Source organism: Acomys russatus, chromosome 19, assembly GCF_903995435.1.
Source record: "Acomys russatus chromosome 19, mAcoRus1.1, whole genome shotgun sequence".
NCBI classification, from domain to species: domain Eukaryota; kingdom Metazoa; phylum Chordata; class Mammalia; order Rodentia; family Muridae; genus Acomys; species Acomys russatus.
This window is the reverse complement of record NC_067155.1, coordinates 674,252-701,323: the sequence shown is the minus strand read 5'-3', so window position 1 is coordinate 701,323 and position 27,072 is coordinate 674,252. Positions and strand designations below refer to the sequence as shown.

Sequence of the window (27,072 nt, the reverse complement as noted above, 5' to 3'; positions counted from 1 at the left end):
ATGACAGAACTCAAATGCAGGCCTGGGGCTCTGAATGTTGTACAAGAATTTAAGAAGAAAGATGTAAATAATGTCCCAAAATGATAGCCATCTGTAAGTGAACCAAACAGTGGACCTCAAACTCATATTTAATGAGAAAGTATGTGTACAGTCTGTAGAATCTTGTTTTCTTGGGTGAAGTAAAAATGATAGGTAAAAAAGATGGGTTGGTTTGGTTTGATTTTTTCAAGAAAGGATCTCTCTGTGTAGTCCTGGCTGTCCTGGAACTGGCTCTGTAGACCAGGCTGGCCTCGACCTCAGAGATCTACCTGCCTCTGCCTCCTGAGTGCTGGGATTAAAGGCAGGCACCACCACTGCTAGGATAAAAAGTTTTATTAATGAAAACAAAAAATAAAACTTAAATCTTAGCTAAACTGAAAACCACTATTAGTGCTAACAGAATGCAGTACAATTATTATCTACTAGGTTCAAATATTTCTTTTTTTTATTTGCTCTTAACTGAACAAATACTATTAATTCCTTAGTTCATCAGAGTCCTGGAATTTGATTTTCTGGGCAGGTCTTAAGATAGTCCCAGACTACTTTCTCTCCTATTTTTCTACAAATACTTTTATTTTTTTGTCTAATATTTAAAATTGAAGCCTGAGTTGTATTCTGTTTGTCTCGAGATAAAAGAACCCTTTTAAATTACACATCAACACTACCAACAAAAGAACTGCATCTTTAAAGTAATTTACTTTGTTCTTCCTCTTACATTAGTAGGTACTCATAAAGATGAAGGCATAGCTACCTTAACTGCACTTTAGACTGGCACTGCTACAAGTCAAAAATAAAAACAATGTCCTTTTAAAATTTGTGTCTAAGGCTTGCTTAAGAATGCTCCAGTCAGCCAGGCATGATAGCACACACCTTTAATCCCAGTACTCAAGGAGGCAGAGGCAGGCGGATCTCTGTGAGTTTGAGGCCAGCATAGTCTACAAAGCCAAGGCTACATAGAGAAACCCTGTCTAGAAAGCCCCCTCCGCCACCAAAAAAAAAAAGGGGGGGGGGGTTCCAGTCTCTGAACTCCCTCTCTATTTGTTCAATACCCCAGCAACTTGTATAAAACTGCTTTGATTCCTCTGCTAAGTGTCCTTCCTACTTGGAACCCCTCCTCCGCAGCTGGGTCTTTAGGTGGCAAACATGGGCTCGGCCTTGTCCAGGGCCTGAAGATGTGAGAGGTTAGGATAGCACATAGCCTCTGGGCCCCTCCTGCTTGGCTTTTGTTAAGGAAGTGGACACTCTTGTTTCAATTTCTGAACATAATAAATAAATTCCAAATTAAATGGCCATTTAGATTCTAGCAACATCATGATACTATGTATAGATTCTCTTTTAAAAAAGCACATAAACTACTGTTTCCTAAATCCTGTCAGAAGTGAGTCAGAGCAGAAAAAAATTTAATGAGAGAAAAATAATTATTATCTTTAACATGTAGACTAGGTACCATGAACTTGAAGCTACTGTATAGGCAACGTGCCAGCCCCTGCAGCTGAGGCCTTTAGCACACTGACCTGTGACTGAGGGTCTATGAGCCTGCTCTGGCCTAAGCATAGGGTTCTGCCTGCCACTACTCTCCAGACCGGAACACTGCAGTGCTGTTTGTAAATAAAATGTGTAGATAAAGCAACTACAGATTTCACCTTCACTTATTCAACATTAATTAAGCATCTGTTCTGTGCCAAACATGGCAGGAAGGGCAGTGTGGACAGCAAGATAAAAACAAGTCTGTCACCCTCAAGAAAGCCTTCCACCACAGGCAGGGTTTACCAAGCCACCTAGAAGCAAGTTGTCAATTCCAGGTTTGTTCTAAGTGAATGTATCCTCTTCTTGTTTCCTAAATCCCTTAACTAAAAACAAGACACATATGTCCACAGACTAAAACTTAACCATAAATAAGTCACTCTGGTCAAAAATTAAAAAAACAAAAGAGCCTTCTCTGGCCAAGGACTTGTACTCACATTTTAAGCTGAACTGAATATATAGAGCGAAGCGAACCGCCCATTATGGAAATGCTGACAGACCTACACCACCAGTGGATGCAATTACAATGCTGCATTTATTGAAAATTAATGAAGTCCTGGATTTTTATTTATAAAGTGGGTATTATTAGTTTTAGATTGGTTTCCGCAAGCCAATAGTCCAAATTGAATAAGATGATGGGTACAGATTGCACTGATCTTCTCTCTTATCCATTGCTTGCAGCCTATGTGCATTTAAACTAAAAACATTTGATATACACTAACTATAAATTATTTCCTTGGAGATCTCTCAGGCATGAAGAAAAAGCCTTTTAAAATAAATTTAAAATATTATATGCTTGACGGTGTATAACCGAAGGTTTAATCTCACCACTAAAGGGGCAGTTACGACGATTTTGCAATAACCCTGCAGACAATAATCAAGACAGCTCCTGTTGTTCTCTCAGTAAAATCTTCGTCAACACAGCATGGATAGACTGTAATTTGATATCTGTAAGATCAACAGCCATACCTCATGACAACTCCTAATATAAGATTTTATTCACCATTAAATTGAGTGTTTTCCTCAGAAGCAATAGAAGAGAAAGCACATTATTTACCAGGCATTGTCTTATTAACTATAGATTAGCACGTCAAAGCAGACGTGCTTTCTTTCTCTCTTAAAAAAAAAAAAAAAAAAAAAAAGTACAGGCCATAAAGCAGGTTCTAAAATGCAGGTTAATTAGCTTTTTCAAACTTGGGGAAAGCTATCTGGGCCCTATTTCCAACATTATTTTTAAACAATTGATTCCAGTTATTTTCTACTACAAACATTAAGAAATATCCCCAAAACAAAGTTAAGTACAAAAAAATATTTCAGCTTCTACTTCAAAATGAGATTGATATTATTCAATTTTTTTAAAATGAAAAGGAGGGCTTACAATCAACACAAATGGTGAGAAAACTTTAGAAAACTGGGAACCATGTAACTCAGAAGGGTTAAAGACAATGTAAATTAGTATCAAAGGCATTCAAAATGGAGATCACCAGAATTCAATTACTGCTCTCTCGCTCCCTCTCCCCCTCCATACGCACACATGCATGTACACACACATGCACATACCCACACACCCCAGTACACATCATTATTTAAATAAGTAAATGACTTCCTCCATATTTCAAAATTATAATAAAAGCATCTTTCACTCACCAATGCTGGATTTTCTCTTGGCAGTTAGTGACCACCTGTCATGGAACAGACGGACAATCAGCATCAGAAACCACAGCACCGTCTTCACAGACTTACTCTCACCTCAGCGTACATCTTCATTTGTCAGGAGGTACAGAGATGGGCATGTTAGCGTTTAAGCAGTGTACTTTATCACAGCCTCTAACGCAGGCTGATAACTGCAGAACAAATTACAGCCTTCCAATTCAGACTTTTGTACAAAACCTGCTTCATAACTATTAGGTGACATATGATATAAGATAACTAGCATTTTGTACAATCTACAGACCATTTTCAATGTTACATATTTTCTAGAATACGCAAATATTATAAATAACAAGAAACCAATGTAACATCCACGTTTCAGCAGGGAAAAAAATGACAGTAGCGAAAATATTTTATTTTGTCAGCATATCTCCAAATGTTCGCACCTGTGATTTTTATTCTGATGTATTAAAATGAACTCATTTTTCTACTACGTTGGGATAAAGAAATGCTTGGGAGAAAAGGATGCTCTGAACAGCTTATTCCTCCCACCATAAACTTGTATGCACCTGACACCTAGTCTAAGCTGTTTATAATACTAGAAGAATAGAATTCAACATAAAAGTTACTTGTTTCCCTTACGATTATTTCAGTAGATTCTCAAATACTAAGAAAACAAAATGTCTATCAGCACAAGAAAAAATGCAATTAGAAAATAACAGTTAAATGGAAATTTTTAAATTAATATTATGTATTAAAAACTGCTAACTACCTATTTTGAAGTTCCCATCAATTAAAAGATTGTTGAATACTAATATAGAGGGCCACAGCACCATTTCAGAGACAGAGAAACTAAGGCACAAAAGGTAGAAGACACAGGCCACACGGGAAGACAGCAGCACGGCCTGGCTGCAGCTCTAGCTCCAGGCACTCAGAGCCAATTCTCCTGCGCATGCAGAATGTTTCACCCCAAAATTCACAATTTTTTTAGAGTTGTCACTAAATTCCTCTCTTACACATTTAATTACTGAAATAAATGCCATCCCTTTTAGACATTTTAAATACTGAGGCAGAGATTCTGAATCAAAATACATGCTGTAATCAGATATCCGGCCATAGTGCACATTAATTCAGCATAAAAAGTCCCTACCAACTGAAGATCTGCAGTAAGTATCAATCACACAGCAACACTTAATAACAGTGGCAATATATAATGGAGCAGTGACTTAACATCTGGAAGAGTCCACTAAAGTCACATCTCACTGTTTCTGATCTGGCAGTAATTATAAACAACACACAGAATTAAATGTAAATTAAAAAAGAAAAAACAAATCTTTGCAAAAAAAATTTTTAACAAGTTATCTAAGAACCCCATTAAGATGAGACCCAAAATCAGTCAGGATGTTTTCAGTCCTAGCACGAGTGTTTCCAAGCATGAAGTGAGCCAAAAGCACAGGGGGAAAAAAGCCCTGCAACCCGTAAGAGCAGAGTGTTCATTAACCTCTACATGATAATCCTTTCGTAGCTGCATATTAAGTAGTTACATATTCATAATCATTTACATTATTTAAAGGACCTTCGATGAAATTTTCTAGGCTATATCCATTAGTGATGGTGTTAAAGGTTATGGAAGATAGTCTACTTAATGTTTCCAGGAAGCCTTTTTAATTAGTAAATATGTAAATTTGGCACACATGCTTTTCATGTTTAAAAACAAGGCACTGGTAGCATGGCATGTGTTTTTGTCATCACCCACACGGCTCTGCTGCCTGGTGAGGCTTCCCACTCCTCATCCCTTCTCTTTCCTAAAATAGTACCCCCTAAGCAGACAGATCAGCAACAAAAGTCCATTCCACAATGTACAGGCAACATTCTCACTACCAAGTCTGGGCTCCACGTACCATCTAGACCACCAGACACGCTGTACAAACACAAGAGCAGCAGGACCCTGGGAGCCGGCGGTCAAAGGAGGCAGATGCAGAACCACCAGGCAGTGAGTCTCATGGAGCCAATTTAAATGATCTGTGAGTTTCTTTTTAAGATACATATATGTGCACAGATACAATCAAAAATTATACTGTGAGATGTTTTAATTTAACTGCCAAAGGGGAAAAAAATCTAAATAGAAAAAAAAAAAAAATCAGATTCCAAGTTGAATATGCCTGAGCTATAAAACTGACTTTTCTGTGAAGTTAACACCTATTTAGTTTTCTTCTGCCAAGGACCTCATGCTAAATTCTTAAAATATTGAATGATCATAAGATAAGGGATCTGATTCTATAGCAAGTCTCCACAATCAAGCAAGCAACAAAGGGTGTTTCATCACTTTGTTGACCTCCACAAAAGGCCCCTATGGGAGAACTGATGCCAACTGTGCTTTGTATTTTAAAGATTAAGTGTCCAAACTTACAAATATTGTGCCTAAAAGGTCACTGTAATATTTTTATAAAAAGTTACTTGGCAGGCTTGTACTACTGAAGAAACCTAGAAATCCTTTGATATAATAACTATACGTTGGTATGTGTATGTTTACACAGAAAACAGCAATGAGGCCACAGTAAACAAAAGGGACCCTGACTGACCCATCAGATCGTCTGTACACTTAGGCACAGACCCACCGCTAATAACAGGACTTCCTGAGACAGCCCACTCAAACACTCCACTGCCACAGGTCTTAACCTCTTTCTAAAGAAAGGAAGCCTGCTTTTTTATATGAAGTAAGTCGTCCTGGGAGAGGGCACGAGAAGTCAGCTGTAAACCCCCAGGTGCACAACCTCTTGGCAAGCCTGCCTCCAACCCGGCAGAGTAACTGTGGCAAGAAGGTCTGGGCATCTCCAGTCACTGCTGCCACCTCTCCATGTCCTCAGCACAGCACTCAAACTCAAAACTATGCCTGAAGAACTGTAAGGCCATTAAACTATGTTTAAAAGAAAAAAACCACCTGGTTTTCCTCAGAAATTGTTTTTAAGCAGTACTTTAAAAAGGAATGAAGTGAGCGAGCGCTCCTATGTTTATTTTGTTTGTGCTATTTACTTTGATAATGGACCACAAGGGGGCATCAACTCATTCGCGATCCAAGTGAAGGACAGTGCTGGACTGGTGCAGGAGCCTGCAGGGCCACATGTACTGCACACTCTGATGCTTCTCTCAGGAAGGCTTTACTTCAAAAGCTGTTCCCACTGCCTGCGAGCTCGGGTGACTGTGTGGAGAGCAGTTTGGGGGCAGCTCTGCAGGCCGCCTAACCTCACCAGGTCAGCTCTTCTCCCTGCACTGCAAGCTTCCCCTTAGGCTGCTCAGGGTTACCTCTGACTGAAAGGGGCGGGGACGAGCAAGCATGGTCACCTGAGAGCTTCCTAAGGGTAAAAAAAACTTTCTAAAATGGCAGGCCGTCAGCTAAGAAGACATTGAGGATGATTACAACAAAGAACTATATAAAAGTAGTGTTATTTCAACAAAAATTACAACTCTTGCTGGGGTAGTGGCACGATGCCTGTAATCCCAACACTCAGGAAACTGAGACTGGGTAACCACAGGTTTCTGGGTAGCAAGACTGTCTCTAAACACAAAAATTCAGACAATTACTCGTCTTTTAAACAGAGCCTTGAAAGGAGTGAGTCAGGATGCAGCAGACAAATGATAAACTGAGGGTGGGTGTAGTAAAACCAGATCAAAAGAAAGGCAATTCAGGCTCAGCAATTGAGAGAGCTGGCTACTTTTCCAGAGGACCTGGGTTCAATTCCCAGCACCAACAAGGAAGTTCACAATCACCCGTAATATCAGTCTGTAATACACCGATAACTGACACACATACAGGCAAAACACCAACGCATAAGAAATAAGAATAAATAAATCACTGAAAGAAGAAAGCCAATTCAACGTTACACAACTTTATAGCTGTCATGTACCCAAAGTGAAACTTCCACCAACTCTTTAAATGCAGTTACAGCACAGCATGGCACTTCTTAAAACATGTCCGCAACTCCAGATGCAGGGGAGCTAACTCCCTCCTCACACAGACATACATTTGGGCAAAATACCACTGCACATGAAATAAAAATAAATCATTTAATAAAATTTAAGAAAAACCATTTCAGTGTTAAAGTTTTAGCGCAGATAAAGTCATAGTTTAGCCAAATCTCAGCCAGCACTGGGAGACCCCCGCACTCCCTCCCTCTCCCCTCTCCTCTCAGGCCTGGTGCCGGGCTCACCTCTTGCTTCCTTACAGATTAGGACTCCTATGATTGGACGCTCAAAATCCCAAGTGTTCTGATAACACACACCTTTCCTCTACTGGAAATTTTGAGAGTGTTAACATTCACAGTCTGTGGCATTCTAAGAATGGAGACATTGACCTGTTCCTGGGATTATTTAAAATAAGTGTCCAGGAACTCTACTACTGGCTGAAAGCTCCAGGGGGCAGAGGTCACATCCACAGAGGCAGTCAGTGTGCTAACAATCCATTTTAAAAGTGTGGCTTGCCAGGTGGTGGTGGCCTCCCAGCACTGGGGAGGCAAGATCTCTGAGTTCGAGGCCAACCTGGTCTACAGAGTGAGTTCCAGGACAGCCAGGGCTACACAGAGAAATCCTATCTCAAAAAACAAAACAAAACAAAGTGTGGCTCTATAACCACAAGCCAAACGTTTCAAGGACAGATTTTATTCACACTAAGAGCGTGGTGTGTTTTAGGGCATGCATGCAGTTCTAACTTGGTAGAATGTTTGCCAAGCATGAACAGACCCAAGGTGCAATCCCCAGCCCAACAATGGAGGCGCACACACACCTGCAATCCCAGCACTGGTAAGAAGTAAAATCAGAAATTCAAGGTCATCCCCAGCTATAACTAGTCTGTCTCCACAAGAGAAAAGAATCTGGTATGTTTTAGTACACAGTACATATACCCTGCTACAGAACATCCCCTGTAAATATAACACTGGCGATGAAAGCCGAGTATTAGGTGGCTTATTATGTATGGCCATTTCACAGATGACTCTATTCTCAGTGCTTTGCAGGTTTCGAGACTACAGAGGAGCTGAGCTATACTTCTGGATCTGAGGCTGGCTGGACAGCTTGTACACCTACTGTGGCCTAGGAACATCATTTCCTGTCCACTGGCATACCTTCCTCTAGAAACACTACTATGTTTCCATTAAGAAAAGGCCTTTATGGAAATCCTTTTGAGCATCTACAGCCCCAGAGTGGAGAAGGCACCATGCCTGCTGCTACCCAAACTAACTGATCCATTTCACATGCGAGGACCACGGTAATAAGAAGGCGTAACCAGGAGCCACCTGAGACAACTAGTAGCTAAATAAACGCAAGACAGACAGACAGACACACACACAGACACACGCACGCACACACACACACACACACACACACACACACACACACACACACACGGGCGGGGGGGGGTAGACTTCACACAGCCAATTGTTGCAGAAATTCCTTTCAAGCATTTCTGTGGTTTACAATTGACTTATAGCCAGTGTGAGGGGAAGAGGATGCGATCGATCAGTCCTGATGCAACCTGATTTGCTGGGGTGGGGGTGGGGGACTCCCTTCTCTGAGAAGTATGGGAGGAGGGATAGGGGAAACAGGGAATGAAGGTGAGACTGCGAGGAGAGGAAGGAGGAGCTATGACTGGGATGTAATGTGAATTTAAGAAAAAAAGCCAGTGTAGTGAAACTTGTCACACAGATTAGGGTAACAACATGCCTGTGACACTCAAAGGAAACAATTCATCAAACAGAAAATACAAGTGGTTAAAGGGGGGTAGCTCACTAGTAATACAAGACTGTAGAAAAATTAAGTTAACTATGTAAGTTCAAAACTCTCATGAAAACTAGAAACACCAGATAGGTAAGAAAATCACACTTAAAAAAGAAAGAAAAAAAGAAAGAAAGAAAGAAAGAAAGAAGCCAGATGTGCTGGCACATGCCTTTAATCAGAGGCAGGCACATCTCTGTGAGTTCGAGGCCAGTCTACAAAGGGAGTCCAGGACAGCCAAGGCTACACAGGGAAACCCTGTCTTTAAAAATACAAAAGAAAAAAGAAAATCACACTTTTAAAGGCAGCTGAGAGTTGTCAACCTAACAGAAAAGGGACTAGAAATTTAGAGGGAACTGAGAAAACAGGGCTGATCTCTGAAGTCATGGGGTTTTCTGTGCCCGACCTGAGCATTATGACAGGCCCTGAGCAAACTACCACAGCTGAGGGCAGAAGCAGACAGGAGTGCCTAACAAGGCAGAGAAACATAAGACCTAAGAGTATGTAAGCATATGGCTAGTTTCCATCCAAGGATGCCTGTCAAACCCTAAAGCTAAAAAGGTCAAAAAGTTAAACCAAAACTTTGAGAAGAAGTTGGAATAAAACAAAAACTAAAGAGTTCATAAGCTTCCAAAACCTGTGAAGAAGCTGAGCTCTCAGAGTTCAGAAGGAACCAAAAAGAGCAGAGCCCTCACTCCACTCAGCTCCCACCAGGAGCAAGCTAACCCTCATCAGATCACACCTTGCCTATGTAAAGGCAGGTGAAGCCTCTTCCAGAACTTTCCTCAGACATATCTACCATTCCTGCATTTAACCCAAAATGACTACAATGCCACAACAGAAGCACAGGACCAAACAACAGGTACGAGAAAGAAATCAAAACAGAAACCTTACACAATCTGCACAACAGTGTCAATAAACTAGGCCACTAAAACTACAACATACATGTGCAAGAGGACACAAGAAAAGATATGAGAAGAAATTTTTCACTAGAAATCTCTTTTTAAAAAGAATTAAATGGCTGTGGTTCTAGTTCAGTGGCAGAACACCTGCCCAGCAAGTGCAAAGCCCTAAATTCATTCACCAGACAGAAGAGGAGGAAGGGAGGGAGGGAAGCTGGCAGGCAGGCAGGCAGGCAGTCAAAAACAGAAAGACAGACCCTACAACTCAAGTGTCTAAAATTACCATAGCCAATGTAACAGAGACTAAGCACAACGTAAGTCAGTACTTCTTAACACCTGTGCACAGCAGCGTCGTTAGAACTTTGGGTGTGGCTGGCGGTGAGAGGCCAGAAACGGCAGACAGCCTTCAAGGAGCAACAATAAATTAAGTTAGAGCTAACTTATGCATATAAATTGCCACAAACTGGAAGACAACAGAATAAATCCTTGAAGTACTAAAAAATAATAGCTGAAGACGTTATCATTATTAGTATATACACAACAAACACACCCTTCAACATGAAGGAAAAAGTGAAAGATTCCCAACAGATAACTGGGAAGTTCACACTGATTTTCAGTCTTCAATAACATGCAAAGAGAACTCCAGAGCAACTGCAATAGTTGGGTCACAGGGGTGGGTATCAAGGTGAATGCCAGCCACATGCAACAATTAAATACAGCATTAAAATTAACAAAATGCACACCATCAAAATGTAGTGAAGCAATAATCAAGACGTTGGTGGGAGCCACAGAACCTGCACCTTCAGTACCAGCACTCAGAAAGCATCGGCAGGTGGATCTCTGAGAGTTCTAGGCCAGTCAAAGCTATTGATTGAAACCCAAGCTCAATCAATCAATCAGTCAATATGAGAAGAAGGGGAAAAGAAAAAAAAAAAAGAGGTAGGGTGAATAAATGAATGCATGTTGGACCTGCGTGGTACAAGCCTAATATAAATTCGTAGCACACTGAATATTAAGAAACACACAGTACAGTGCAAATGCAGTTCAATGATCAATCATGAAGACACTAATAGGAAGAAATAATAATAACCCAAAGATAGAAGATGAAAAAAGACAGAGAGACATTAAGAAAGTATGTAAAACAGAATACCACTTCACACATATCAGGCTGGCCACCATTTAAAAAATAAAACAGAGAACAGCAAATATTGTTGCGTTTGTAGACAACTGCTCTGGGAAGGTCAAAGTGTACAGTCACCGTAGAAAGTCATTTGGCAGTTCCTCAAACACTGAACACAGACACCTACTCTATGATCCAGCACTGTACCCTCTGATTACACCCAAGCAGAGGCAAGGAAAGCTACAAAGTGCAAGTATCACTGGGATGTTTGCTGGGAGTAAGACAAAATAGCATAGAGGGTAAAAAACATATTTAAACTGCTCAAGGTTGTATTGTGAAGCCTTGTATTATAAAAGAACCTCAATTATTTGTGTGATAGCCAGGTAAAGAAATAAGCTAAGAGAAACGAACACTGTTTTATAAAAATAACTTCAATACATAACCTTCAAAATGGAGGCAGTGTAAGTGTCCACCTTCAGAAAAGTATCGTATAAAACAATTTCTAACACATTGATGAACACAATGAAATATTACTAACCCTTAAAAAGGAATAATTCTGGACCAGTAGCAGTGATATTCTGAGGCACGAGCATGAGTTCCAGGCAATTCTAAGACACACAATAAAACAAGCCTACAGACTGGGGACTGCCTGCCTACCCAGGTCTTGTCTTAAAACCCAAACAGAGCTGGAAAGTCGGCTCTGCGGCTAAAAGCACTTGCCATGAGGGCCTAGGTGTGAATGCCTAGAATCCACATAAAATCCAAACAACACACAAACACCTGCAATCCTAGGCTCCTACAAGGAGATGGGAGGCAGAGACAGAGAACCCTAGAAACTCTATCTAGTATATGCAGCAGCCACAACAGACAGCCTCAAGGAATGTGGCAGGCAAGGACTAACACTTGAAGTTGTCCTGACCTCCAAACGCACACCATGTCAAGTGTAGAGCCACAATCATAAACACACAGATACAAAGAAATGCACACACAAGTACACATGCAGACACATACATCATACACACACAGCAAATGGGAGGAATATCATAAACGCTACAACGTGCATGCTTTGAGCATATTACACTAAGTCAAACAGGCCAGTGCAAACAAGACAAAGCTACAGGACTACTTACGTGAGCTACCTGGATCAGTCAAATGCAGAGACAGAAAAAGCAAAAAGGTGTTTGTCCATAGATAGGTAGAATAGAAACCAGAGCTACTGTTTAATATCACAATCTAGTTTTCCAAAATTATAAAAAAAAAAGTCTTAAAGACAGTAATCTCTTTTTTACAACAAAGTTTAAAATAAAAAGTAAAATCAAATAGAAAAATGATAGGTTTCAATGGTTATGTCTAGATGACATAATTGCTCTAAATAAAAGAAAAAGATGCCAACTGACAATTAAAACCACAACTACATGCTATTTATAATAAAACTACTTCAAACACAAATACTGAAGTTGAAAATGACAGATCACAACTGCATACTAATATCTAATAAAAGTGATTTGAAGACAAGAACATATTCAAATAAATGAATAAAATAAAAATTAAAAATGGTAAAAAAGTCAACTGACCGGAAGTTATGACAATCCTAAACTGTACACAATAAACATCACAGATTTATAACCATAATGAAGAAAGTAATATACACCTCTTGATAGCCCAGAGCACTAGAAAAGGATCACCATAAAGCACACAAACAAAACATTTAACCCAACTGGAGCTAGCAGAAGACATGCCAAACTCAAGAAATTAAATTTGTATGCAAAAGAGAAAGAACGAATGAAAAAGAAAAAATGATATACCAATAATTATACTGAGCCATAAAACAGGAATCATAGTCCAATTTTCAATTATATGTTCTTTGATCATAGTAAATTAAATATGGATATCAGCAACAGAAAATACTCAGTATTTTTAAGTTAAAGAACGTATGTCTAAGTAACAGATTTTGGGGGTTTTTGTTCTGTTTGGTTGTTTTTTGTTGTTGTTGTTGTTTTTCCCCTTTCGAGACAGGGTTTCTCTGCGTAGCTTTAGCTGTCCAGGCTGGCCTCACTCACAGACATTTGCCTGCTTCTGCCTCTGCCTCCTAGAGTTCTGGGAATACAGGTGTGTACCACCACACCCAGCAAGAAACAGTTTCAACTGATAATGAAAATGATCTAGAACACATATGAAGTACCTAAGACAATGATAAGAGAAAAAAAATAAAAATCAAACTGCAAACTATGTAAGAAAAGCCAGGCTCTCTGTGAGTTCAAGGCCAGCTGTTCTACAAAGCGAGCCCGGGACATCTAGGGCTGTTACACAGAGAAATCCTGTCTCAAAAAAGCAAAAAAGAAAGAAAAAAGTAAATGTTAATGATTTTTAACAAGGGGGAAAAAATCTTAAAGGAAGAAAAATGTTAAAGCAGAAATTGATAAAGGAAAAAAATGTATTTATAAAATAGAAAAATTAACAAAGCCAAAAGTTGATCCTTGAGACAATTTTTTTTGCCTGATAAACTCCTAGGAAGACAAATCAAATGATAAATAACAGCAAGTTTTAAAATTCACTATCAAATTACTGGTTTAAAAAAAAGTGTTATAAGCCGGGCGTGGTGGCGCACGCCTTTAATCCCAGCACTCGGGAGGCAGAGGCAGGCGGATCGCTGTGAGTTCGAGGCCAGCCTGGTCTACAAAGCGAGTCCATGATGGCCAAGGCTACACAGAGAAACCCTGTCTCGAAAAACCAAAAAAAAAACAAAAACAAAAAAAAAGTGTTATATATATTATATGCAATATAATATATAAATAATCACTTTCCTAAACTGACACAATAAGAAATGGAAAACTCGAATAGTCCTTTAGAAAACAAATTTGTCTATGTTTTTAGAACTATAGTAGGCCCAGACCATTCCATTAACAAATTCTTCCAAACACTTGCTAGAAATACCATCAGAAGGGACTAGAGAGGTGGCTCTATAGGTGACAACACTGGCTGCTCTTCCAGAAATCTGAGTTCAGTTCCCAGCACCCACCCTGGATGGTTTACAGCTGCCTGTAACTCCAGTTCCACAGGCTCCAACAACTAACACCTTCTTCTGGCTTCCAAGAGCACCTGCCTGAATATGGTGCACATAAACTCTGTCTTGAAAAACAAGGAGGGGAGAAGAGGCAGATACACACACACACACACACACACACACACACACACACACACACACACACACACAGTCTAGAACATCACGGTCCAGCTATGCCACTTCTGGGACTGCAGCAAAAGGCAGCATACTAAAGAGATGTGCATAGCCTTTACAGCTGCACTGGCCATAACAGTAAAGACATGGAATCAGTCTGATCGTCAATAGAGACCGAATAAGAAAATGGGGCATAACAATACTGCCTGGGGTAGCTCAGTCAGTAAAGCACTTCCCTAACAGGCACACAGCCTTGAGGTCAATGCTCAAGACACCATGAACAGGCATGCTGACACAAGCCTACAATCCCAGCACTCTGGGTGGAGAGTCAGAGAGCGGAAATCATCCTTAGGTAACACAAGCGTGGATTGAGACTCTATCCCCAAAAGACGCTATTCAGCACTAAAGAGGGGGGAGGGACCGTGTTGTCTGCAAAACAGGCCAGATTCAGACAAGTTGTGCAGTTTCTGTGTTGTTCTATTTTTCATATGGAAACCACATACTGGGAAAGAGGAAGACATGCAAGCAGCAGGGCGGCGACTGGGGAGAAGAGCGGGCATGGGAGCACACAAGACCACAAGACTCAGACCAAAGCGCATACACACAGGAGGAAGACAGCAGTGAAATTACATATTAATAACATGAAATTTAAATTTAGAAGGTTAGTAACAGAAAATGATTACCTATGCAGTGGAGTATTACACAAGTATAAGATAGGGTAAGGTATCTCTAGGAAGTAGAAAATTACTGGCTATTTCATTTAATAAGATAAACAAGAGGCAAAATAGACTCTGCTACCTTTTATGTAAGGAGGCAGGTGGAGGTGAAGGGGCGTGTCACTTGTTTAAAGGACAGACTACAATGAGGTAAACCAGAAATAAATTTAAAATAGTTATCTATGACGGCACACAGGAGTTGTGATTTTGAGCCATGTAAATGTTTTATATATTAATAACACAAATGTGAGAGATTAAAAGGAAAATATTAATAAATTCAACACAATTCAAAAAGTTCACCTCAAGAGTTAATTCTGGAAGAGCTAAAGAAACTACACACACACACACACACACACACACACACACACACACACACAAATCTTGCAATTAAGCTTTCAAGGTGGCTCAGTGGGTAAAGGTGTGCTTGATGAGCACACCTAGCAACCCAAGTTCAATCCCCAGAACCTACAGAAAGAACAGACTGCACAAAGATGGACCCTGACCACCATGCACATACACACAACAGTAAATAAAACCTAAAAGACAAATTTTAACTTCGGTGCATTAAAGGATGTTACCAAAAAGGTAAGTTAAGAAGTGAGGAAAACATTGTTAAGTTACATATTAAACTTTAAAATCCAGATATATGTAAGTATTGTAACTCAACAACAAAATGACAGATCAATTAAAATATGGGCAAAAGATCTGAATAGAAATTTCTCCAAGAGGATGCACAAATGGTCAATGGGCATGTGAAGAGTTGGGCAACATCCTTAGTCATTAGAAAAACAGCAGCTGTAAGCACACTGAGATTCCTCTTCAAGCCTATTAAGACAGCCATAACTGAAGAGATGGGAGAAATGTGGACGAGGGTGTGCAGAGACTGGCACACTCGCACACTGCAGTGGGTCCTGTTAGTACAGGACTGAACTACTCTCCTCCCAGGTGCACATGCTACACGGAAATGAAAACAGAGACTCGGGTGCTTAGCTCAGAACAGCACTGTTCGCCAACAGCCACAGGAAGAGCCCGTGTGTCCAGCAGACGAAAGGCAAACCAAGGACCCATGGATGGACAGTGGAGTGTTAGTCAGGGATAAGGGAGTAAGTTTAACAAAATAATACTGGAGGAGGTGTCGGGTGGGGCAGGTCAAAGGCTTATTAGTACTCATACATGGTCCAACTGCACGAGAAAACCTAGAGCACAGGAATCCAAAAAGAACATCAAGTGCAGAGTGCTGGAGAAGGACGGCAGGCAGCATGGGACAGCGGTGCTTGTGACTACAGCCTGTGTGTGTGCAGACATCGAGAGGTGCGGGACACTGTGTGTGTGTGTGTGTGTGTGTGTGTGTGTGTGTGTGTGTGTGTATGAGAGCATGGGACAGCGGTGCTTATGACTACAGCCTGTGTGTGCAAACATCGAGAGGTGCGGGACACTGTGTGTGTGTGTGTGTGTGTGTGTGTGTGTGTGTGTGTGTGAATGAGAGCATGGGACAGCGGTGCTTGTGACTATAGCCTGTGTGTGCAGACATCGAGAGGTGTGGGAAACTCTGTGTGTGTGTGTGTGTGTGTGTGTGTGTGTGCGCGCGCACGCGCGCGCACAGAGATCGAGAGGTGTGGGACACTGTGTGTGTGTGCCTGTGTGTGTGTGCAGAGATCGAGAGGTGCGGGACACTGTGTGTGTGTGTGTGTGTGTGAGAGAGAGAGAGAGAGAGAGAGACCGTTCCGCTCTAAAGACAAATGCAATCACAAAATTTGCAGGGAAACGGATGGACTTAGAATGTATGATATTGAAGTCACACAACCTCAAAAGAAAAAAAGAACTCGTTCTCCCACAAATGTGGAATCTTGTCACTATGTGTATGTAAACAAAGGCACTTGTAGTTACAGTATAACAAATAGAAAACAAGAAAGGCTAGAACATAGGGAACAAGAAAGGAAGTTTTCCCACCTTGAAATACTGTATATTAAAACTCCCCCAAACCCAAAGCTTAGGTTGTCTCATGACCGACATGGCACAGAAGAAACAGAAGCTGCAAACAGTAAGGCCTGCACAGCTCACACCTACAAAATGAACTGCACCTCACACGACACAGCGAGCATTCTTACAACTCCACCTTCCCTGAAAATGGAAGAGCAGGAGATGCTCGCTCAGTGGTTAGGAGCTCTTCTTGGTTTGTGTAAAATCCTGATTCAGTTCTCAGCACCCACAGGCTGTTCACAACCCTGTTACTCCAGTCCCAGGGAATCCATGGCCTCTTCTGATCTCATTAAAGACTACATACATGCAGGCAAAACATTCATATGTATAAAAACAAAACAAGCCGGGCGTGGTGACGCACGCCTTTAATCCCAGCACTCGGGAGGCAGAGGCAGGCAGATCCTCTGAGTTCAAGGCCAGCCTGGTCCACAAAGCGAGTCTAGGACAGCCAAGGCTAACACAGAGACCCTGTCTCGAAAAACCAAACAAAGAAACAAAGCAAAAACAAAAACAAGAAATTAATGGGAGGGAAAAACAGCTGGGTACTACAGGCCTGTGACCCCCACACTGGGAAGGTGTAAGCAGAAAGCTCCTCAGTTCTAGGGCAGCCTGTGCTACACGGGAAGACCTTGTCTCAAAACAAACAGAAAATAGACTCATCTCAATAAGTTACCTGTAATTTTTCAACTCAGGAAAAAAACATTTTCTAAACTTCAATATTCAATCATTAAAGCTCTCAGGAAGTTGTTATAAGGAAATTTTCTTGTTTGTTTGTTTTGTTTTGTTTCCTTGAGACAGGGTTTCTCTGTCTAGCCTTGGCTGTCCTGGACTCACTTTGTAGACCAGGCTGGCCTTGAACTCACAGAGATCCGCCTACCTCTGCCTCCCAAGTGCTGGGATTAAAGGCGTGCACCACCACCATCCAGCTAGGAAACTTTATCTGATAAGCAAATATAAATTGGGCACATTGGTACGTGTCTATAATTCACTTACTTGGCAGAGATGGGAGCATTCCAAGACTGAAACCAGCCTGGGCTAGCTGGCAAAATCTTGTCTCAAAATAGAAAATTAGAAAGCACCAAGGGAGGTAGATCAGTGGAATAAAGCGCAAAACACTAGGTTCCATCTCCAGCACCACCAAAAGGCAAAATAAGCAAATAATAAGCAAGCAGGTGTACTGACAATAAATACCACCTTGGCCTTTGTTATCCTAGACAGTTACTCCTGAGGCAAGCTACGTAAGTTACATTTGCAAGCCCAATAGTACCAAAGGCAGGAAAACCCCAAAAGCATAATGACTGGGAGACACAAGGCAATCTCAAATTAATAGCACTAAATTTACACTACCAGGTGTCAAGAGAACTTCCAGGGCCAGCACGATGGCTCAACCAATGAGAGGCACTTGCTGGGCAAGCACGGCCACCTGAGAACCAAGGCCACAGTGGTGCTGACTTCATAGACTCACCAGAACACACACGTGAACACATACAGAGTAGTAACAAGTAACTCTTGGGAGGATAACTTAGAAAGCCGTAATGATTAACAGCAGAATCTTGGCCACAGGGAATAACAAGCCATCAGAGCCGCCTTGAGAGACAAATCATAGCCATCACCTCTCATAACCAAGAGGACAAAGAAGTGGAAAAGCAAGCACCCTAGTGAATGGTGACGTGGCACCTAAACACCTAGATGCAGAACAGAGACTGCCTCAATCCCTAAGTGAACCCAAATCAATAATGAACTAACGGCTGATCTCAACATACAAGGTAGTATTTACAACGTAAGTCCAGAACATGAGTGGAAATGATGTCTTAACAACAGGACTGGGGGCTGGGCAGTGGTGGCGCACGCCTTTAATCCCAGCACTTGGGAGGCAGAAGCAGGTGAATCTCTGTGAGTTCGAAGCCAGCTTGGTCTACAGAGTGACTTCCAGGACACTTCCACAGAGAAACCTTGTCTTGAAAAACAAAAATAACAAAAACAAAAAAACAGGAATGGGACGTAGCTCGGTGGTAAAGGACTTGCCAAATGCGCACAGTTCCATTTCCAAGCAAACGCTGACTAACTACAAAGGAAATAAAATCAAGAATTCTAGTTCATCAAAGGACAACATTACAGAATGTTAACTCAAGCCTCAGACCAGCAAGAAATTTATAACCCATAATTAAAAATGAACTCTTATCAAAAAGGTATAAACTGTTACTGTGAATCAACTAGAATGTGACAGATAGAAAGTAGAAAAGCAACCAGTGGCTATTTTCCTTTGAAGATGCTAAAAGTCAACACTGCTCGAAAACACTTGAAAAGATAATCAACCTCAGTCATGACTAGGATGACTAGCAATTACGAAAGAGATGGACACTACCAAAGGCGTTAAAGTAGTGAAAAATGTAGAGACTTTCAACTGTACAGCACAGCTGGCAGGCATGGAAACTAGTGCGAGCACCTCTGAGGAACAGCAATGTAAGCAGAACCACCCCAGGAGATGGTCCAGCAAAAACTACAAACAGCTCAAACTATTCAACTGGGAATCAGTGTTCATGAAGACTCCAGCACAGTGCTCGGCCTGGACAGAGTGGACTCCCGGCAACGTGAGCCTGGCCTTCCCTTCTTCACACACGCACGACAAAAGGACACTTACAACTGAAGAACAGTCTCAAATGTGTTCCAATGGCTTCTCTTGCAAAAATGAAATTCAAAACCCTTAGTGAAGAAATCCAGCAGTACTCTCAGCCTGACTCACTACCATCTGCTTAAAACTCTTCTCCAAAATGTCTTCCTCCACACAGGCCCACACACCCACTCCCTGCGGTTTCTGCTATAATGAAACCGCACTATACCGGGACAGACACATGACTTCTATGCGGAGCCTTCACCAGCCCGTGCCTCTCAGTAAGCTTCTACTTATCCTCAACAATCGCTTACCATCAGACGTGTAAATGTGCCTTCTACATATCTCCCCTAGAGCGACCTCTTCGCGTGACACCCTGAGCTCTCAGCACAACACGCTGGCACACTCAACAAGTGTCAGGTGACTGAATCCTCTAACTGACTTGGATTCCAATTACTGTACTGACAAGAAAAGAGTTCCTTAAACCAACATGAATTCACCAAGACAAAAATGCAAATCTTCCACTAATTTTAGTGGAAGATTCCACTAATGTTCACCTTCGAGAAAAGATTAAAATATTTATTTCTACAGCTTCTAATTCTCCAAATTTCAAGTAAAAGGAAGGCGTTAGTGCAAATTCCAAGCGATAATTACTTCAGGCCCTCAGTGTTAAAGAAAATATCCTACTGATCTTCCCACTCTCACTGCTGTCCTGAAAATAGCCTGCAGAAACACACTGCATCCTGTCCTCTCAGATAATAAAAATCTACTATTGAAACCTAATAATGTCTACACATATGAATGAGACAGCTATCCCAGAAATGTGGCCTTAGCCAAGAAACCGAAGTTCAGTCCTGTCACGGATCCTGGGGGGAGGGCCCACCATAGAGGAACCCAAATTACTTCACCACAGTCCTGTCCCTGATGCTGGGGAGAAGGGTAACCCAAGCTGCATAAACTCCATGGACTGGACATCTTTCTACCAAACCTTTATACATGTGGCTCACAACACTACATGGTGTGGTTGCACATACCTCAAATTCCAGCACTGGGGAGGCTGAGGCAGGAGATCTGCGGCAAGTTTAAAGCTAACCAGGGCTATATACTAAGACCCTATCTCAAGAAGCAAAGTAAAATAAACCAAAACAAGGTAATCCGAGTTTCTCTCTTCTTTTCTCTTTTGCCAGAAAGATTACGCAAAATCTTTGAGAAAAGCCTAACGGGGAAATGTTTTCAGTAAATTAAATGAACACTAGAGTAACTAAGAAATAAACCTATGTAACTGGTATTCAAAACCTAGGCAATGCCTTTAATTCCAGCACTAAGGAGGCAGAGGCAGGTAGATCGCTTTGAGTTCAAGGCCAGCCTGGTCTACAAAGCGAGTCCAGGACAGCCAACGATACAAAGAGAAACCCTGTCTTAAAAAAAAAAAAGAAAGAAAGAAAAAGAAAAAAGAAAAGAAAAACAAAATCTTCTAATCTTACAAATTTTTACGTAAAATACTGCCAACATCCTTCTATGCTTTTTTTATATAAAATATTTATGTAAATGCCTAAGCAAAACAGGACCCACATCATACCTACTATTCTACAGTTTGCATGCTTGTTCAACACGCATCTTGACTTTTTAAGCAACCCTCCAATGTAGGACTTTTGAGTTTTCCCCCATTCTTGACAAAACCACAGGAACTCCTCCTCTTCTTCCTCCTCCTCCTCCTCCTCCTCCTCTTCTTCTTGCCAAATCAAAAAATGATGGGGGGGGGGAGATGAAGATGCCATAATGAAACCCATCATGACTTTGAAGGCCAACTTAACAGTTTAACTTAAAAAATAAGACTCCCGGGGATGGAGAGATGGCTCAGAGGTTAGGAGCACTGACTGAAAAAAAAAAAAAAAGAGCACTGACTGCTCTTCCAAAAGTCATGAGTTCAATTCCCAGCAACCACATGTTGGCACACAACCATCTATAATGAGATTTGTATACATAATAAATAAATAAATCTTAAAAAAAAAAAAAAAGACTCCCAGATTGCACACGCCCCTAGAGACAGGAAGAGCACACCTCTAATCCCAGCACTCAGGAGGCAGAGGCAAGTAGATAGCTGTGAGTTCAAGGCCAGCCTGGTCTACAAAGCCAGTTCCAGGACAGCCAAAATAGCATAGAGAAACCCTGTCTCGGGGAAAAAAAAAAAAAAGAAATAATCACAAGTTTTAACAAAGAGAGAGAGACTGCATACATGAAAGTGAAAACAGTATTAACACGCTGACCCTGACCCTGTCCATCTACTTCCGCCCTCACTTCCTTGCTCTCTGGGGATGGTGGAGCTCATTCAGGCTGTGTTGATCCTTTTCTTCAAGCTGCCAAATTTTCATTCTTTGATTCAGTGTTCTAGTACCAACCAGGACCAAACAAGGAAAGGCCAGGATAAAACCTGGTCCCTTAGTGGTATTTCAAAGAAACAACAGCATTAGCCTAAGCATTTTCTACAGTCCGCAAGCCTGGTTCTGAGAGATGCTCCCTAAACCTTCACAGAATAAGCTCAGATCCCTTTCTGCAGCCAAAACCAGTAAAGTAGATACCGCCATGAAACCATCAAAACAAAACGTCTTTTTGTTCGAAGTTTACTTCCCTCTCATGGAACCCACATGGGGAAAGGAATACTGACTGACATAAACGGTACTAGGTGACCATGGATACAAAGCTACTGTGACATTTTTCCACTTATACTCAGAGTGTCAAATGCTTCTGCTTTCACACCAGAGACAGCAGGGCTGTTAACACTGAGTTGGCTTTAAAACCTAAGCAAAGTCCCTCACAAAATCACCAATTCACTATTTACAAAGCAAAGCTCTCCTTTGCAAAACTCTAATTAAAGCTCAGCTATCTAACCGGTGTGTTTTGTTAAGGCCTTGTGAATCTCCTGTCAACCGTGCAGATTTTTCGATTAAATAAATAGTCTGTTAAGTAAATACTGAAGGGCCTTATTATGAACTGGGAGGCATTTTACACAACCAAAACAGATAAGCATGTTTAGTTTTTATGCCAAATTAACATTAACACAAGGCAGGACTGACTATGGTACTGAGTAGAGGTCCATATCCACTGAAAACAGTCTCCCGTTGGATTTAACAGCCAAGTCAGGTACTCCCCTCAAATATGAGATTAACCACAACGGCAAGCTGTTCAGAACACCCCAAAGCACCCTTCGTATTCCACTCACACCAACATCAGAATAAAACACAGGCACTCCCTTTAAAAACATGATACATGGGAGGAAACATACTGTCAGCATTACTCAAACGTTACACTATAAAGGCAACGGTCACACTGTCTACCCCTACACATCCCAACAAAGGCGAATCGTTTTGTCAAAAGTAACGAGGCTTTCTGTGGGGCTTTTTTCTTTCTTCTTTTCATGTATTTTCCTTTCTTAAAATCTGTTTCCTCTCTTTAAAAAATAAAAGATTAAGTCAGGTCTGATGTCACAGGTATGAAATCCCACCTACTTAAGAGGCTGAGTGTAGAAGGTCACAGCTTTAAGTCCAGGGCTACAGCGGGAGTTCAAGGCCAGCCTAGGCAACTTAAAGAGCACTTGCTTCAAAAATTAAAAAGTGGGCTGATGATATAGCTCTCCTAGACCCATAAATTAATAGGAAAGCAAATGTTTGTCTTGTTCTTTAAATTACACTAAGCCAGGCTAGTTTTAAGTTGCCATCTTTAAGAACTACAAGCTTAAAACCCAGTAATTGTATTATATATTAGGAAAAATGGAAAAAATCTAATGCAACGACAACAAAAAAACAAAAACAAAGATAAGGAACAGGAGCCAACTAAAGTAGAAATGCCTCCTACAATTTGTTAACAGATGGTTTCCCAGCCTTAAAAGCCTTCATTTATTTAACCTAAGTATATCTTTGTAACCATATTTCATAGACATTTTTGCATAGGTATATTCATTTAAAAAAAAAAAGTTTGGGTTTCACAGCAAAAACTCAAGCTTAGATGGGGTAGGAGCTCACAAGGCCCCACCCGTAACTGAGATGTTGTGGTGACTGGTAAGCTGCACATGCTCCAGTAGATGGTTCTACTCCAACACATATGAGCAGCACTAGGGATGAGTTATTTTTAAAAAGGAAAACATGAAGTTGGAAGGCGAGGGACTCAAAGGAAGGAAATAAATGTGAAATAAATATATACATATAAAAAATTCTCAAGGAGTACATTACAAATAAATAACATGAATAACGTTTGCAAATAAAAATATTTAAATATAGAAAAAATGGAGCTTCTCAAATCCTTATGGTTTTGATGCAACTTCATAAACATAATACGTGAGAATCTCTCAATTCGACATGGGGCGTTTAAGCAAATTAAATGTCTCTTTTCAAAGAATTCCAAGGCACATTAGGAGACACAACTTGAAAAGCTATACAGAATCCACGGGACACTTTCACATTTAACAATCAAGCTGCAGTTCTTAACTCCAGCACACTTCCTTTACACACACACACACACACACACACACACGCACACACACACACACTATCCCATTTGGAAATTCAAAGCATTCTCCTCTCCTCCAGTAGTTAAAAAAAAATCTCATTTATCATAGGCTTGAAGTTAAAACTTAAAACAAAGGCCTTCTCTCTTGTTGACTACTAAACCCCAAAGCTCTAGGATTGCACAGGAAGTGCATCATCACCAACGTAGTCAAACTTGGACGCTCGCTCAAATTAAGGACCCCACGTGAGCGCCTGTGCGCGCGTGGGTGTGTGTACAGTTTAGCAACGTTTAAGCTACAGGGGTAAAGAGGATGACCACTTCCGTTTACCGTGCAATCTCGCCACCAAAAAAATAAAATAAAAATCGCCAAGCACTCCCAAAAATGTGCTCAACAATTCCAGGCTATCCCCATCCATCCCCTGCACGCCCCGCAACGCTTCCGGGGAAGGTCAAAGGGCTACAGACAAAAGACAACAAATGCACGTGACAAAAGTTTCTCTCCCCACCCCCACTTCCTCCCCCGCCGCGGGGATCCCCGCAGCCGGAAGCTGCGCGGCTCGCACGTGGGGCTCTCGGTCCCGCGTCGGGAGAGGCCGGCCAAGAGTCTTCGCGGCCGCAGGCGGTAGCCGGCGAGGACCGGAACCGAGCGCGGCCTCCTGTTACCTTTTCCTGCTCCTCGCGGAGCCGCGCCACCTCCGGGGCGCGCAGCGGCGCGGCGGCCGAGGCCTCTGCAAGGGGCCGGGGCTCGGGCTCCGGCTCGGGCTCCGGTTCGGACGGGGGCTCCATGCTCGGCGCCGCAGCCGCCGCGGCCTCAGCGAGGCGAACGAGTCCTAAACAAGTGTTTATAGAGGCGGCGTGGCCGGCGGGTGCACAGCGCCCGCGCGCTCGCCCTCATGCACCGCGCGCCGCTCCCCGAGGAGGCCGCGCTCGCCTTCTTCGCCGCTGCCTCTGGGGCCGCCACTCGCGTCCGGGCTACCCGCGGCCGCATCTCACACGCGCATGCCGCCGCCGCTGCCGCCTCCGGCGCCGCTCGCCTCGGAGCAGCAGGCCCTACGGCGAGCGCGCCACGTTCTTCTTCTTCCCCCGTCCCGCGACAGCCGCGCCTCCGCGCACGTCCCGCCCCTCGCCCCGCCCGCGCAGGACGCCGGGAAGTTGGCCGGCCCCGCCCCCGTGGGCGGAGCCAGTGTAAGGGGCGGAGCCTCGGGGGCAGGGTGGAAGCTGAGCGGCTCCGGCTGCGCTCTCAGGATGAGAGCAGGCCGGAAAGCAGCGTGTCCCTGCTTGCTTTCGCGCTGCCTGTGGTGGTAGGAACTTAATTTGAGCACTGAGGCTGTTTCAGAAGCTCATTTAATTTTTATCGAATTCAACTGGTTTCCCATGCCTTTTAATGAACTAATGTGTTTTAATGAGCTAAAATGCACAATATACAACTATATTTTGCTTATGTATTAATTACTGTACATATTATAATTTTCCTTATATACATTAAGCTGCTGTATTAATATTACAATGTTACTACACGCGCACCATTTAATACATTTTTCAAGAATAGCTGCTGCTCTTTCCCACTTATTTTATAATTCTAGTGTTCTGTTTTGTGGTGCGGACCAATCCCAAAGCTTTGGGCTTGCTAGACAAGCACTCGAGCAACAGAGCTAAATCCTCATGCCTGTTCCACTTACTATTTTAAAATTCGTAGGATGGTGGTGCAAGTCTTTAGCGCCCAGCTCTCCGGAAGGCAGAAGCACACGGATATCAATGAGTTTGAAGCCAGCCTGGTCCACATAGCAAGTTCTGGCCTGTCTCAAAAATAAAGCTGGGTGCGGTAGCCCACGCCTGTAATCCCAGCACTTGGGAGGCAGAGGCAGGTGGATCGCTGTAAGTTCGAGGCCAGCCTGGTCTACAAAACGAGTCCAAGACAGCCAGGGATACACAGAGAAACCCTGTCTCAAAAAACTAATTAATAAATAATCTCTTGGATCCACTCCTCCAGCCTTTTGTGCAGCCTCTGTTTGTGGCAATCATCTCGTCTATCTCACTGAGTAGAACTGGCCTTGTCCTAACTCTATCCCAAGCCCTGACAGTAGGAATGGATGGATCCCGTTCCTTCAGTGTTGCGTGTTTAGGAATGGGCTGGCAGGTACCTGCAGAATTCTGGCCCTCTGCAGGTCTGTTTGCCCTTATCTTTCACTTCTGTCCCAGCTCCAAATCCACATCCACCACCCACCCACCCCCTTTTTTTTTTCACCAAGGAAGAAAAAGAAGGGGGGAAGGGGAGGGCAGGGAAAAGTTAGGGTGTAGAGCCTAAGTGGAGGAAGTGGGTCTATAAGGTAAGTCTTTGATATTTTCATCCTTGGCCGCTATTTATCACTCTCTACTTCCTGTTCAGATATGAAATAAGACAGACCACGCCTCCCTGCCTTAATAGACTGAACCCTCTGAAACAGTATTCTGTACAGAAAAGCTATCTACGATAGCTTTACATTTTTGAGGGAGTTATTAAACATGTAACAAGGAAAAGCACAAATAGCACAAGGCAGAGAGATGAGAGAGAAAACGTATCAGGCCCTCACAGCACCCAGCAGAGCTACCCGGAGTACACCCACTGGGCTAGCAAGCAAAAGTACAGTAAGTAGCAAGCAACAGGGCTGGAGAGATGGCTCAGCGGTTGGGAGCACTGACTGTTCTTCCAGAGGACCCGGGTTCAATTCCCAGCACCCACATGGCAGCTCACAACTGTCTGTAACTCCAAAATCTGACACCCGTAGACATACGATGCATTAAAAATAAATAAAAATTTTTTTTAAAGTAGCAAGCAACAGGGAGATAACATCAGACTGAACACTTACAGCATCCCCCGGAAAGACTGGGAAAGCCCAGCTGGGTCTGCTAGTCAGGCTGGAGTTCTGGTGGGGCTATTTCCAACTGGCGTGAAGGGTCTCTCTGCACTGACGAGCCTCCCACTCCTCCCTCCCACCACAGGCATTTTATATCACAGGATAAATAACAGTGACTTCTGTTAGAAATGGCTCGCCTTCTATCTCTCCTCAAGGGTGCAGTTTTTAGCTGCCATCCTCCTTTTCTTC

The 27,072-nt window shown here is 42.3% G+C and overlaps 1 protein-coding gene across 1 annotated transcript in view; it reads right to left on the bottom strand.

Annotated features, from left to right (window-relative positions):
- Uri1 (URI1 prefoldin like chaperone) overlaps positions 1-24,906 on the bottom strand; it is a 56,294-nt gene extending 31,388 nt beyond the window's left edge. The window contains exons 1-2 of the mRNA XM_051162175.1: positions 24,653-24,906; positions 3,211-3,245 (exon numbers count right to left, since the gene is read on the bottom strand). Coding sequence (XP_051018132.1) covers positions 3,211-3,245; positions 24,653-24,775 — 158 coding nt within the window. The 5' untranslated portion in view covers positions 24,776-24,906. The remainder of the gene's footprint in view (positions 1-3,210; positions 3,246-24,652) is intronic.
- Between the last annotated feature and the right edge of the window lie 2,166 nt (positions 24,907-27,072).